The sequence below is a fragment of the Nothobranchius furzeri genome, chromosome 2 (genome assembly GCF_043380555.1).
Source record: "Nothobranchius furzeri strain GRZ-AD chromosome 2, NfurGRZ-RIMD1, whole genome shotgun sequence".
Lineage (NCBI taxonomy): Eukaryota > Metazoa > Chordata > Actinopteri > Cyprinodontiformes > Nothobranchiidae > Nothobranchius > Nothobranchius furzeri.
The window spans coordinates 94,520,488-94,533,392 of NC_091742.1; the positions used below are offsets into that span (position 1 = coordinate 94,520,488).

The 12,905-nt window shown below is 42.9% G+C and overlaps 1 protein-coding gene across 1 annotated transcript in view; it reads right to left on the minus strand.

Moving 5' to 3' along the window:
- Window positions 1–374: 374 nt before the first annotated feature.
- Window positions 375–12,905, minus strand: part of LOC129161829 (zinc finger protein 678-like) — a 45,065-nt gene continuing 32,534 nt past the window's right edge. Inside the window, exon 5 of the mRNA XM_070548393.1 lies at window positions 375–9,339. Coding sequence (XP_070404494.1) covers window positions 7,571–9,339 — 1,769 coding nt within the window. The 3' untranslated portion in view covers window positions 375–7,570. The remainder of the gene's footprint in view (window positions 9,340–12,905) is intronic.

Sequence of the window (12,905 nt, forward strand, 5' to 3'; positions counted from 1 at the left end):
TAATTATATTTAGGATTTTCCCTAAAGGTCAGTGTGGGATTTTCTGCTGAAACCTGACTGAATCAACTGAAATCCGCCAACAAGATATCAGAGAGGCAGGCACCGGAAATTAAATCAGGAATACAAGACATTCTTGATTACCATCCAGGGAAAACTGCAGTACATTACCCACACCATCATACTGGCCGCAGGGTTTAAAGTGTGGGGAAAAATGACGATTTTCACCCCACGTGTTAGTGATGGTGTTACTAATTTTAGCGTTAGTGTTAAAGGGTTAAGAGTCTGTTCTCCTGGTTCTGACTGAAGATGCTGATCTATTGTAAAGCAGCGTTTTATATGAGCCTGAAAGGTTTTGGTGAGAAGAATGACATCAATTCTTGCTTTTGCCATCATTTATTAAAAATTATCTTTTAAAAGTGATCTGAACACAACAAAGTTCACCTGATGCATTTATTTACTGATGACATAATCCAGGGCAGGCCTAAGCCTTTGTGGGGCCCTAAGCAGGGTTTCTATTGGGGCCCCCCATATCAACAAGTCAACACCATTCCTAGGCTACACCATTTGTGTAACATGACCACCATCGTTAGCATCTTTCGTAATTAGCTCAAACATCATTAAGTTATTATTGTGGATGTTGATTTTAACTTTACTGGAGCAAAAAAAAAAAACAAAAAAAAAACTAATTGTTAGTTTAAGTGTGGTATATTAATTCAACTATTTGAAAGAAACATCAGCAGACAAACACTGAATTTACAATAAAAAAAAATTTAGGATTACTATTTTTTGTTCTTAAAATTTGAAACTTGTAAAATTCACTTCAAAATACAACCAATTGTCACTACAGAAAGTAATATAGAAAAATGTTTTTTTTTTCACGTGAAATATTAGTTTTTCTCATGTCATCTTGGTGCTCTTGGGGGCCCCCTGGTGGTGTGGGGGCCCAAAACAGTCAGTTAAGTCTTATATGCCTTGAGCTGCCTCTGACATCATCACACAAATAGCAAATTAAAGAAGCCTCCAGGAGTCCTCTGTTCTCACTCATCTGATGACTGTTGTGTGTTTGTTGGTCTGAAGGATCTTCAGGGACTGTCTGGGACAACAGTGAGACAGAGTGTCCTCTGGACCACAACACCATCAGTCCTGTCCAACATGGTCCAGAGCACGGCTGTGATGAGGTCATGGTGTCATAACAACAATAACATGTCACCATGACAACTATTACAGCATCTTTGTGCCAACATAGCAACAGTTGCTAAGGTCTGTCAGCATCATCACATTTACATGTTGTTAAGAGTTGATCTTCACAAACATGTAACGTACCAAAAGGGTCAACTTTTCACCTTCTACAATGACCAGCATAGTGACCTTTCGTCTACAGCATAAATCCACTTTCTATTTGGACTTCCAGAACCAGAAGGTTCTGTTCAGTAAGTGTTTACATACAGAAGACAAAACATCCAGACACACATTCTCTCCCAAGGTTCCTGCACTCTCTGTGAAAGACGATCATGTCTCCTGTTAAGTGTTAATGATCCAACGGCGGACTGAACCAGAACCGCTCTGAACTCCTGTCATTTACCATCTAAACACATTGTTCATGATTCTTTCTCAGTAGCTTTTTTTCACACTACTGGCTCTGTCAGGTCCGTCTTTTCAGGATTCATTTATAGTCTAAAAATTTCCCTTTTTTGTAATTTTATTATGGTCTTTGTTTGTCTTTTCTTTTTTAATTTTGTCGTTCTTATAAAGCGCCTTGTGAGCTTATCTTGAGAGACACTATATACAAATATTTTTTCTGCCTAGTGGTACGCAAGCACATTACAGCGATACTTGGAAACAGTTCATATTTCACTTCCCAGATGATGGCTATCAGTGATTCGACCGCATTTGCTGAACCTTACTTAAAAATCAAAACAAAACAAAAACATTGGACTGCGATCTGTATTGCTTAATTAATTCACAAATGAATAAACCCAAAGCTTTTATCAGTGATAACGGCAAAAAAAAAGCCTAAACCACAACTACATGAAAAAAATCAGAACAGGACAACCGCACGATGCTGCGCTATTGAGAGGGTGTGAAGCCTCGTTCACACTGAATACAGAACGCATGCAGAAGTGCTAAGAAGAAGAAGAAAGTATCATGTCTATAGCGCCTCTCAAGATAAAAATCACGAGGCACGTCACAAAAACAAAAAATGTAAAAATATAAAAAAGCATTTAGAAAATGTTGAAAAATATATTTAAAATGAGCAAAAATAGGCAATTGTGATTAAAAAATGTTAAGAAAGAGAGAAAGTGAACAGGAAAGAGGGAAATCAGTGGATCCTGAGGAAGGTGGAATAGGTGGGGAGAGCAGAACAAAGAGAGTGGTGAAGAACGTCATACAAAAGCCAGCTTGAACAAGTGAGTCTTCAGCTACTTTTAAAAGGAGACCACTGAGTCCACTGGGGAGTCAGGGGGAGAGAGGTCCAGAGTCTGGGGGCCACAGCAGAAAATTATCTGTCACCTTTGGTCTTTAGCCTGGTGCTGCACAACCAGTAGGCTTTGATCACTGGACCTCAGGGACCTGCTGGGGGTGTAGGGACTAAGAAGATCACCAATGTAAGATGGTGCTTGTCCATGTAAGGCCCTATAGACCAGAACCAGGATCTTGAAATGAACCCTGAAGTTGACTGGCAGCCAGGGAAGCTGCAGGAGAAGCGGGGTGATGTGGGTGTGTTTGGAGGACTTGGCCAGAAGTCGAACACCGGCATTCTGAACCACCTGTAGATGGTTCAGGGAGGTTCTGCTCAGACACGTGAAGAGAGTTACAGTAGTCTAAGCGTGAGGAGATGAAGGTGTGGATAACTGTCTCAAGTTCAGAGCGGGACAGAATGGGACTCAGCTTAGCAAAGTTCCTGAGATGGAAGAAGGAAGAGCGAACAAGAGAACTGACATGAGAATCCAGGGTGAGAGCTGGGTCAAAGGTCACGCCAAGATTCCGACAGAAGGTTTGGTGTGAGAAGCAAGCTGACCAAGAGAGTCTCTGACTTTGGGAACCAGCTTGTCTGGGGCACAGATGAGAATCTCAGTCTTATCTTCATTCAGCTGAAGAAAGCTCACAGCCATCCAGGTTTTGATAGAGTCTAAGCAGGTGTGTAACAGCTGCAGCTTAGACATCTCATGGGGCTTAAAGGAGAAGTACAGTTGGATGTAATCTGCATAAAGATGGTAGGAGATTCCTTTGAAGGAGCTCAGGATGTGCTGAAGAGGAAGCAGATAGAGGAGGAAGAGATGAGGCCCCAGCACAGAACCTTGTGGGACACCATGGGTAAGGGAGGTGGTGGAGGACCTAAACTTGGAGACGGCCACAGAAAAGGAGCGCTCAGAGAGATAAGAGGAGAACCACTCCAGAGCAGATCCTGATAGGCCTACTCAGTCTCTCAGCCTCTCCAGTAGCAGGTGATGGTCAACAGTGTCAAAGGCTGCAGTCAGTTCCAGCAGGACCAGAACAGAACAGTCCCCTGCATCACTGTGAGTCAGAAGGTAATTAGAGACCCTAAGAAGAGCTGTTTCAGTAGAATGAGCTCTACGAAAACCTGACTGGAAGCTATCATGGATGTTATGTTCATCAAGAGCAGCTGTGAGTTGTTTAGCCACAACCTTTTCCAAGATCTTGAAGATGAACGGAAGTTTAGAGATGGGTCTGAAGCTGCTATGGAGAGAGGGGTCAAGACTCGGTTTTTTAAGAAGTGGGTTGATTACAGCGTTCTTAAAGTAAGCAGGGACCTGACCAGAGACCAGAGAAGCATTAATTATAGAGAGCACGCTGGGACAGATGGACTGAAAATCACTTTTAAACAAAGATGAGGGTAAGATGTCGAGGGGGCATGCAGAGGTCTTCATAGAGTTAACTAGTTTGGGTAACTCAGGCAAAAAAACAGGAACAAAGCTATCTAGGATGATGGGTCTGGTTGGAGTCGGGAGAGGCAGCGATAAGGCTGAAGGAGAGATGCTAGATCTAACCTTATTGACTTAGTCCACAAAGAAAGACAGAAAGTTCTCACAGTCTGTAACAGAGTGGATGTGGGCTGTAAGAGAGGCAGGAGAGACATTGCTGCTGATGGTGTTAAACAGCACCTTGGGGTTCCCTTTGCTCTGGGACACCAGGTTGGAGAAATAGGAAACCCTAGCGTCTCTGACTGCAGAGTTAAAGGACGTCAGAAGATCCTTTAGGTGCAGCAGATGGAAACTGACAAGTTAAAGAAAATGCAATGGTGATCTGAAATATAAACGTCCTCAGGACAAACACTGTCAGCAAATAGACTCAGGGTAAAAACAAGGTCTAGGGTGTGCCCCTGGTGTGTGTGGGGCCAGAAACATGCCGGGTAAAGCTAAAGGAGTCCATAAGGCTGGAGAAATTCATGGCAAAGTGACCAGAGGGATCATCAACTTGGATGTTAAAGTCACCAACAATCACCAGTCTGGACAGCTTCACAGTGGAGGACAGAAAGTCACTATACTCCTGAAGGAAAGAACTGTTTGGACCAGGTGGACGATAAACCGCAGCACAGTAGAACGGGTCCTTACGCCCGACTTTAATCAGCTGCAGTTCAAAGGAAGCAAAGTGACCAGAGGTTGTAGAGCTACATGGAAGACGGTCACTGAAAACAACAGCTAGGCCTCCACCACGACCAGAACCCCGGGGCTGGCTAAGAAAAGAATAACCACTCGGGCAGAGTTCAATCAGACCAGAATAATCAGATGTTTGCTGCCAAACTTCAGTCAGAAACAGAAAATCCAAGTTTTTAGAGAGAATTAGATCATTGAGCAGGAAGGATTTATTGTTAACAGAGCGGGTATTTAATAGAGCCATGCTGAGTTAGTAGTAGGAATCAGAAACTACAGAAACAGCTGGGAGTTAGTGGATGTAAATTAGGAGGGTTAGATCCACGGTGTTTATAAAAACCACTTATGGAGGAAACAGGAGGAGAAACCACTGAGGAATGAGGAGAAGCCGACCGTAAAAAACTTGGGACGGATGTACCGCTCTGCAAAGAGGCCTGGCGGGAATGCGGAAGTGGCGCTCAGGTCACCAAACAAAGGAAGAGAAGCTAGAAGATCGCGCCGATGTTTACTAGATAAACCACGCTTCAAGAGAAGTCTTATTCTCACCTGGATTCCTGCTCGATTACCTCTTTTCCTCCGACGTTTTCCCGGGACCGGACAAACATCGCTGGAGGCGCGCAGATCGGGACCATTGTTTGGCTCCGGGCCAGTGCGCCACTCAGGTAAACAAACAGGATGGTACATCCTTGGTGCATCATGGGCTATCGTGAACGAACGGAAGGACAAAAGAGTCTGGCGATCATAGGAGATGGTAGCAGGGACACTACTGAAGAGGATCGCAGAGAGGAACAAGGTGGAAAAGAGGAGGTTAGTGGAGAAAAGTCTGAAAAAGTGGCCGGGGACTGCGGCTAAGCCAAGCACAGGCGCCATCTTGTTGCCAACCGGAAGCGGAAGATCCAATATCTAAGTGTCTGTGATTAATTGTCCACCAGCAGTGATTAGTTGTGTCATCAGAAATAAAGGGAATTGTTGAATAAAAGCTGAATATCAAGCAGAGTTCATCTCAATCCATATATGTTTAGATGTTTTTAGGAAAAGTACTGACCCAAATACTTTGAATGTTTTCAGAACCTCCTTTCTGCTTTAGGCATTTTGTTCCATTCTTTGAAGCCAAACTAGTCAGACGGGGAGTTTCACGCTATCAGAAGGATCCCTTTTGTTTTCTGAGGCAAAGGAGGGTGTTTGAGGAATTTGTGAGTGTGTGTATGTTTTCAAATAAAAGCTCTCCACAAGCTTTGGCTCTTTGTGAGAGGAAACTAGCCCTTGTCTGGTGTGTTTGATTCTCACCCTTTGCAAAGTACCACGCTTTGCAACGTATGTTTATTGTCTGTTTAAAGGTTGTTTACAATTTACCAAATTATGAATCTAATCCCTCTGTGTGTGCTCTGACTTTCTTTGAGGTAATATAAGAACAATATTAGAAATTACCCAACAGGAATGTGGTTAATCTTCATGCTGAGCTGTTTCTTGGAGTGCTATGACTCAATCATGGCAAAGTTTGAGTTAAAAAAAGATAACCGGTTTATTACAATCTAGTCCATGTTAATACAAGCATCGGGTTTACCGGTGGAAAACCATGCAGCCCAAAAGTGGTTCTGTCCAGCATCTCTCCACTGCTTATAACTCTGCAACAACCTCCCTAAAAACTCTGGTACAGGCACATTCCTAAGCCTGCTTAGAATAGCAAAATGCTATTGTAGGAGAATTGGAGTCTCCACAGAGCCACCTTGTTCTTGGCAACAGTCCCAGCTGTCTCTCCACAGCCTTTAAGGTGGGATTTCTTCTTAGGGGCTCTAAATGAATAAAGACACATTCTTTTTAAGCTGCAGTTGTTACAACAGTGACTACGTTTACATGCAGCCAATATCCGGGTTATGATCGGGTTAAGGTCGGTATTCAGGTTTCTGAGTTGATCAGAATAACCCGTTTACAAGCATAAATAGAAAGAGTTACCTCTAACTTGCATAACCCGATTTAAATGCGGACGTTGAGGTAGCGTCAGGACGTATGGACTACGTCCAGATGCAATATGCGTCATTTCCGGCTCTTCTTGTTCCGGTATCCGTGAAAACAACAAGTTTCCCAGTTCGGAAGAGATAGCGACCGCGTTTGTTTAAGCTTTAGTTTCCTCATCATTCCAAAAGTGTGGTATTGTGCCACGACTCGCCATGTTGCACCCAACTTGTTGTTTACATCCGGTGTTCTGGCGCATACAAGACGTCTCGCTACTCAAAAGACCAAGATTCCTTGCGAACAGAGCACGCGCAGAACACACGCTTTGATGGGGATATCCCGATGTGCGTTTACATGACCAAACATTCGGGTTAGAAAAGGGTTACCCCATGTGTAGTAACCGGGTTTTTAAAAACCCGGTTATGAGCATATCCGGGTTTTTGGCGGTGTTTACATGGACCTGCGGAACCGGGTAATTGTGAATATTCGGGTTTTGAAAGGGTTACTGGCTGCATGTAAACGCACTGATTGTATGCTATTACTTTATATACAGATAAATTGTTTAAAGCAGACGCCACCGGTATCTAACAGCCTTAACTTGCAGTGGGTTATGTACTACAACCATCATGTGTCTGTTATCTTGTCTGTTTCTTAAATACAGGAGGGTATAACAGTTTTTTCTTAATCTTTAAGTAATATTTTTTTGTATTCAGAATTCATGAATGAACATCTCAAATGTTTGGTTAAGGTCTGAGTTTAAAAAACAAAGGAGATTTGAAAATGAAAATTAAAAGAAGAGTTGGCTCAAGGGCCGAGTACGGACTTGATCAACGATAGTTGAGCAGAGGTACAAGACTAATATTAAGGTTGTGAAAAAAACTAAATAGTATATTTGGAAATACTGTTGTTAAATAAATCCCTCGAGCCTCATGTGGATGCTCGTATGTCTCTTTAAATGTGTCTTTCTGCTAAATCTTTGTCCACGCAGCTCACAGGCAAAAAGCTTATCTCCTGTGTGGACTTTCATGTGTGCGTTTACACGTGCCTTTTTCTAGCTTTTGGGTACATCTGTATCCACAGAGCTCACAAGCAAAAGGCTTCTGCCCGGTGTGGACTTTCATGTGATCATTTAAATGTGACTTTTGGGAGCATCTGTATCCACAGAACTCACAGGCAAAAGGCTTATCTCCTGTGTGGACTCTCATGTGTGTGTTTAAACTTGACTTATGGTTACATCTGTATCCACAGAGCTCACATGCAAATGGCTTCTCTCCTGTGTGGACTCTCATGTGTCTGTTTAAACCTGGCTTTTGGGTACATCTGTATCCACAGAGCTCACAAGCAAAAGGCTTCTGCCCGGTGTGGACTTTTATGTGATCATTTAAATGTGATTTTTGGGTACATTTGTATCCACAGAGCTCACAGGCAAAAGGCTTATCTCCTGTGTGGACTCTGATGTGTATGTTTAAACTTGCCTTATGGGTACATCTGTATCCACAGAGCTCACAGGCAAAAGGCTTCTCTCCTGTGTGGACTCTCACGTGTGTGTTTAAATTTGCCTTTCGATTACATCTGTATCCACAGAGCTCACAGGCAAACGGCTTCTCTCCTGTGTGGACTCTCACGTGTGTGTTTAAACTTGCCTTTTGGGTGCATCTGTATCCACAGAGCTCACAGGCAAAAGGCTTCTCTCCTGTGTGGACTTTCATGTGTGCTTTTAAACTTGCCTTTTGGGTACATCTGTATCCACAGAGCTCACAGGCAAACGGCTTCTCTCCTGTGTGGACTCTCATGTGTGCGTTTAAACGTGCCTTTTGGGTACATCTGTATCCACAAAGCTCACAGGCAAAAGACTTCTCTCCTGTGTGGACTTTCATGTGATAATTTAAATGTGATTTTTGGGTACATCTGTATCCACAAAGCTCACAAGCAAAAGGCTTCTCTCCTGTGTGGACTCTCATGTGTGCGTTTAAACGTGCCTTTTGGGTACATCTGTATCCACAAAGCTCACAGGCAAAAGACTTCTCTCCTGTGTGGACTTTCATGTGATAGTTTAAATGTGATTTTTGGGTACATTTGTATCCACAGAGCTCACAGGCAAAAGGCTTCTCTCCTGTGTGGACTTTCATGTGTTTGGTTAAATTAGCCTTTTGGGTACATCTGTATCCACAGAGCTCACAGGCAAAAGGCTTCTGCCCGGTGTGGACTCTCATATGACGGGTTAAACTTGACTTTTGGCTAAATCCTTTCCCACAGTCATCACAACTAAATGATTTTGGTTGTTTCTGGACTTTTCTACATGATCCTCCATGTTGCCTCTCTTCCTCACATTTTATGTTAACCGAACACTCTGAAGACTTTACTGCTGAATGACTTGTCACTCTCACATGTTCCTGAAGAGACCACTTGTGGAGGAACCGTATCCCACACACAGGGCAGCTAAATGATTTGTTGACGGTCTTAATATCTGACTCCAAAGACTTGTTCTCATTACAGCCATGGTCTCCGTTTCCAGTTTCAGGCCCAGAGTCTGAACGCTCAGAGTCTAGATTCACATCATCTTCATCTTCTCCACTAACTTCAATCTCTGAAGAATCAGATGTCTTTACATTAGGGTCCAGATCTAGGTTCTTGATAGTTCCTGCTCCTCCAACAACTTTTGCTGTCATCTGCCCAGCCAAGCTGCTGGTTGGGACACCTCCGTCTTTCATTTGATGGTTGTGGAAATGTAAGAGCAGAGGTTTCTCATCCGTCTCTTCTCTCTTCCTTGAAACTGCAGTGAACCAAGCAGAAATATATAAAAGAAAAATATTCAGTAAAAAGACAAGACAAAATACCTACGGGTGTTTTTGCAATCAGTAATATACATAACCAATGTTGGTAAACACGGTACGATTTATGGTAATGCATTACTTTGACAAATAACTATGAATCTAATGAGTTGCTTTTAAGTCCAGACATCACTATGCGATTGGTTGAAGGAAAGAAACGCTATCTGCAAATTCTGATTAACGCCTCTCAGAGCCGGTCAAGCCAGCCGTCCGTCGCTGCTACTGTGGAGCCTAGAGATACCCTGACAGCAGCATCACGTCGGCCCCTCCCTTCCTTTCCCTAACACTGTAGATGCGCAGCGGCAAAAATGTAAACAAACATATCTGCTGAACCTTTACTCCGTGAGAGTGCTGTAAAGTTTGTATCCTACAATGAAATCACGGCGCGGAGGAAGCTCGTTAAAATGCGTAAAAACAGTAAATGTAATATGTGTTTTAAGAAGAAACTGTGGGTGGAAAGAAGTGAGATTGTGAGGCTCATTGCAAAAATACAAACACAGAGCATCAACACTCGTCTGTAACCCATAAAATAATAATGAGCATCATGCTGCTAGATCAGCAGCTTGTGATGACAGTTAGTTCTGCTCACTAGGTCAGCTGACCTTAATCCACAAGATGGGACATATGGCACTAGAATTCCAGATAAAGAGCTAGGGGCAAGGCCATTTAAACATTTGTAGGCCAGAACCAAAATCTTAAATTCAACACAGAACTGAACTGGGATCCAATGCAGAGAGGCAACAACTGGAGTGATATGATCAAATCAACCAGTGCCAGTCTAAAGACGGGCTGCAGTATTTTTAACTAGCTGCAGCCTAGCAATACATCCATGATCAACACCCAAGTAAAGACTATTGCAGTTGTGTAAACAAAATGCATTAAATGCATGAATAAGCTTCTCAAAACGATTCCTCATCAAAAAGACTTATAAAGATTCTTTAGGTGAAAAAAGCATACTTGAACCACATTATTGACTTGAACATCAAATTTAAGCTGAGAATCAATCTTAACACCCAAATTAGACACAACATCCTTTGCATCATATGAGACTGCGTAACTACAGGAGCACCACTTGGTGCAAACATAATAAACTCAGTCTTAGACTCACTAATCTGGAGAAAATTACAACCCATCCACAATTATTAACCTCACGAAGACAACTTAGAGCTAAATCCTTAGCTTTAACAGGAGCATAGACCTGACAGTCATCAGCATAAAGATGAAAGTCAAACTCATATTTTCTAAAGATGGCCCCAAGAGGGAGCAAATATAAAATGAAAAGCAGAGAATCAAGTACTGAGCCCTGTGGGACCCCATATTTCAGGGGAGCATCACTTCAATTAAATTCAAGTTTATTTATATAGCGCCAAATCACGACAAGAGTCATCTCAAGGCACTTCACACGATAAACACTCCAATTCAGGTCAGTTCATTAAGCCAATCAGAAATAATGTTTCCTATATAAGGAACCCAGCAAATTGCATCAAGTCACTGACTAGTGTCAGTGACTATACAGCAATCCTCATACTAAGCAAGCATAAAGCGACAGTGGAGAGGAAAACTCCCTTTTAACAGGAAGAAACCTCCAGAGAATCCTGGCTCAGTATAAGCAGCCATCCTCCACGACTCACTGGGGATCGAGAAGACAGAGCAGGTGCGCGCGCGCACACACACACACACACACACACACACACACAAGCACACGCGCACGCACACACAAAGACAAGTAATGTGTCTATAGTTATATTGTGATGTCTTAGTAAATATTCTATTTGGTGAAAGATAAACTTTATTGTATTTATCCTAGTGAATCGATAATTAAACAGATAAACTAGCAGTAGCACATTCAATGTCAAGGAAAGCAAAAAGTTATTATCAGGAGAGGGATAATGTTTTAGTGGTTAGCAGCAGTGTGCTAGACGATGGCCCCCTCCATGAGGCCACCACAGCTCAGCAGAACATCGTTGTAGCTTCTTCTGGGGAGAAAAACACTTACAGAGAAAATAAAGTTAACAGCTGAAATTGCAGAAAATAGTACAGTTAACGAGCAGACTGTAGAACAGACCTCGGCATTTTACGGCCCGCGGGCCACATACGGCCCTTTGGCTGACTTTGACCGGCCCGCGTAAGGTTAATTGGAAATTACAAAATAAATGTATTTTCTCATTTTACCTCATGCATGGGCTAAGGCTGCATTGCTTTTATTTTGAAGTTGTTTTTTACGTGCACAATGACGCAATACGTATAGAAACAAGTGCCCGCGGTTGACATGGTGATTGTAGCCCCAGAAACGTCCGCTCATTCAAAAAAAAAAAAAAAAAAAAAGAAAGAAAGAAAGATGCCAAATGCAGGATTTTCAACAAAAATTGGACAGCTAAGTATTTTTTTTTACTGAAGTCGGAGGCAAAGCCGTGTGTTTGGTTTGCGGGGAGGAGATTGCCGTGTTTAAGGACTACAATTTGAGTCGGCATTACGACAAGACACACTCGGAAAAATACAAGAACTCATCTGATGCTGAGAGGGCACGGACATCCGAAGCTTTGCTAGCAAAGTTGCAAAAGCAGCAAGGCTGTTTTACTAAGCTTCACACATCCAGGGATGCAGCAACCAGGAGCAGCTTTGTGATATCCCACAAAATAGCTAAAAACAGCAAGCCGTTTTCGGAGGGAGAGTTTGTCAAAGAGTGCATGGTGGACTCTGCCGCACTAATATGCCCTGAAAAAAGGCGCATTTGAGCAAATCCCGCTGTCCAGGCGAACCGTGACCAGGAGGATCCAGGACATTGCGGGGAACCTGGAGCTTCAGCTGCAACGTGAAGTGGCAAGTTTTGACTTTTTCTCATTGGCCTTAGACGAGAGCTGTGATGTCCGGGACACAGCCCAGCTGCTCGTATTTGTCCGGGGGATAACGGAGCTCACAGAGGAGCTGACAGCAATGCGGTCGATGAAAGGGACAACGACAGGGAGTGATGTTTTTACAGAGGTAAATGCGTGCACGGGCACTCTGGGATTGAAATGGGAGAGACTGTCAGGTGTCACAACAGACGGTTGTCCAAATCTTACAGGGAAAAATGTCGGACTTTTGAAACGCATGCAAGATAAAAGTGACAGAAATCGATGCAGATCAAAAATAGGTGTTTTTGCATTGTATTATACACCAACATGTGTTGTGCAAGTCAGTGCTAAAAATCAACCATGTTACTGATGTTGTTACTAAAATAATAAACTTCATCAGGGCAATGAATCACAGACAGTTTGTCGCTCTTTTGGAGGACTCCACACAGCTGTCATATGGCTCAGCCTGGGGAAAGTGCTGAAGAGGGTTTGGGACTTGAAAGCAGCGATTCAGGATCTCTGCTGGATTTCTACTCTTCTCTTAAGGAGGAGAACTTTCCAAACCTGAGGAGACATGCTCAGAAGATGTTGGTTTTCTTCGGCTCTACCTACATTTGTGAACAAACATTTTCAATGATGAAGTTTACAAAATCCAGGTATAGATTCTCTCTCAC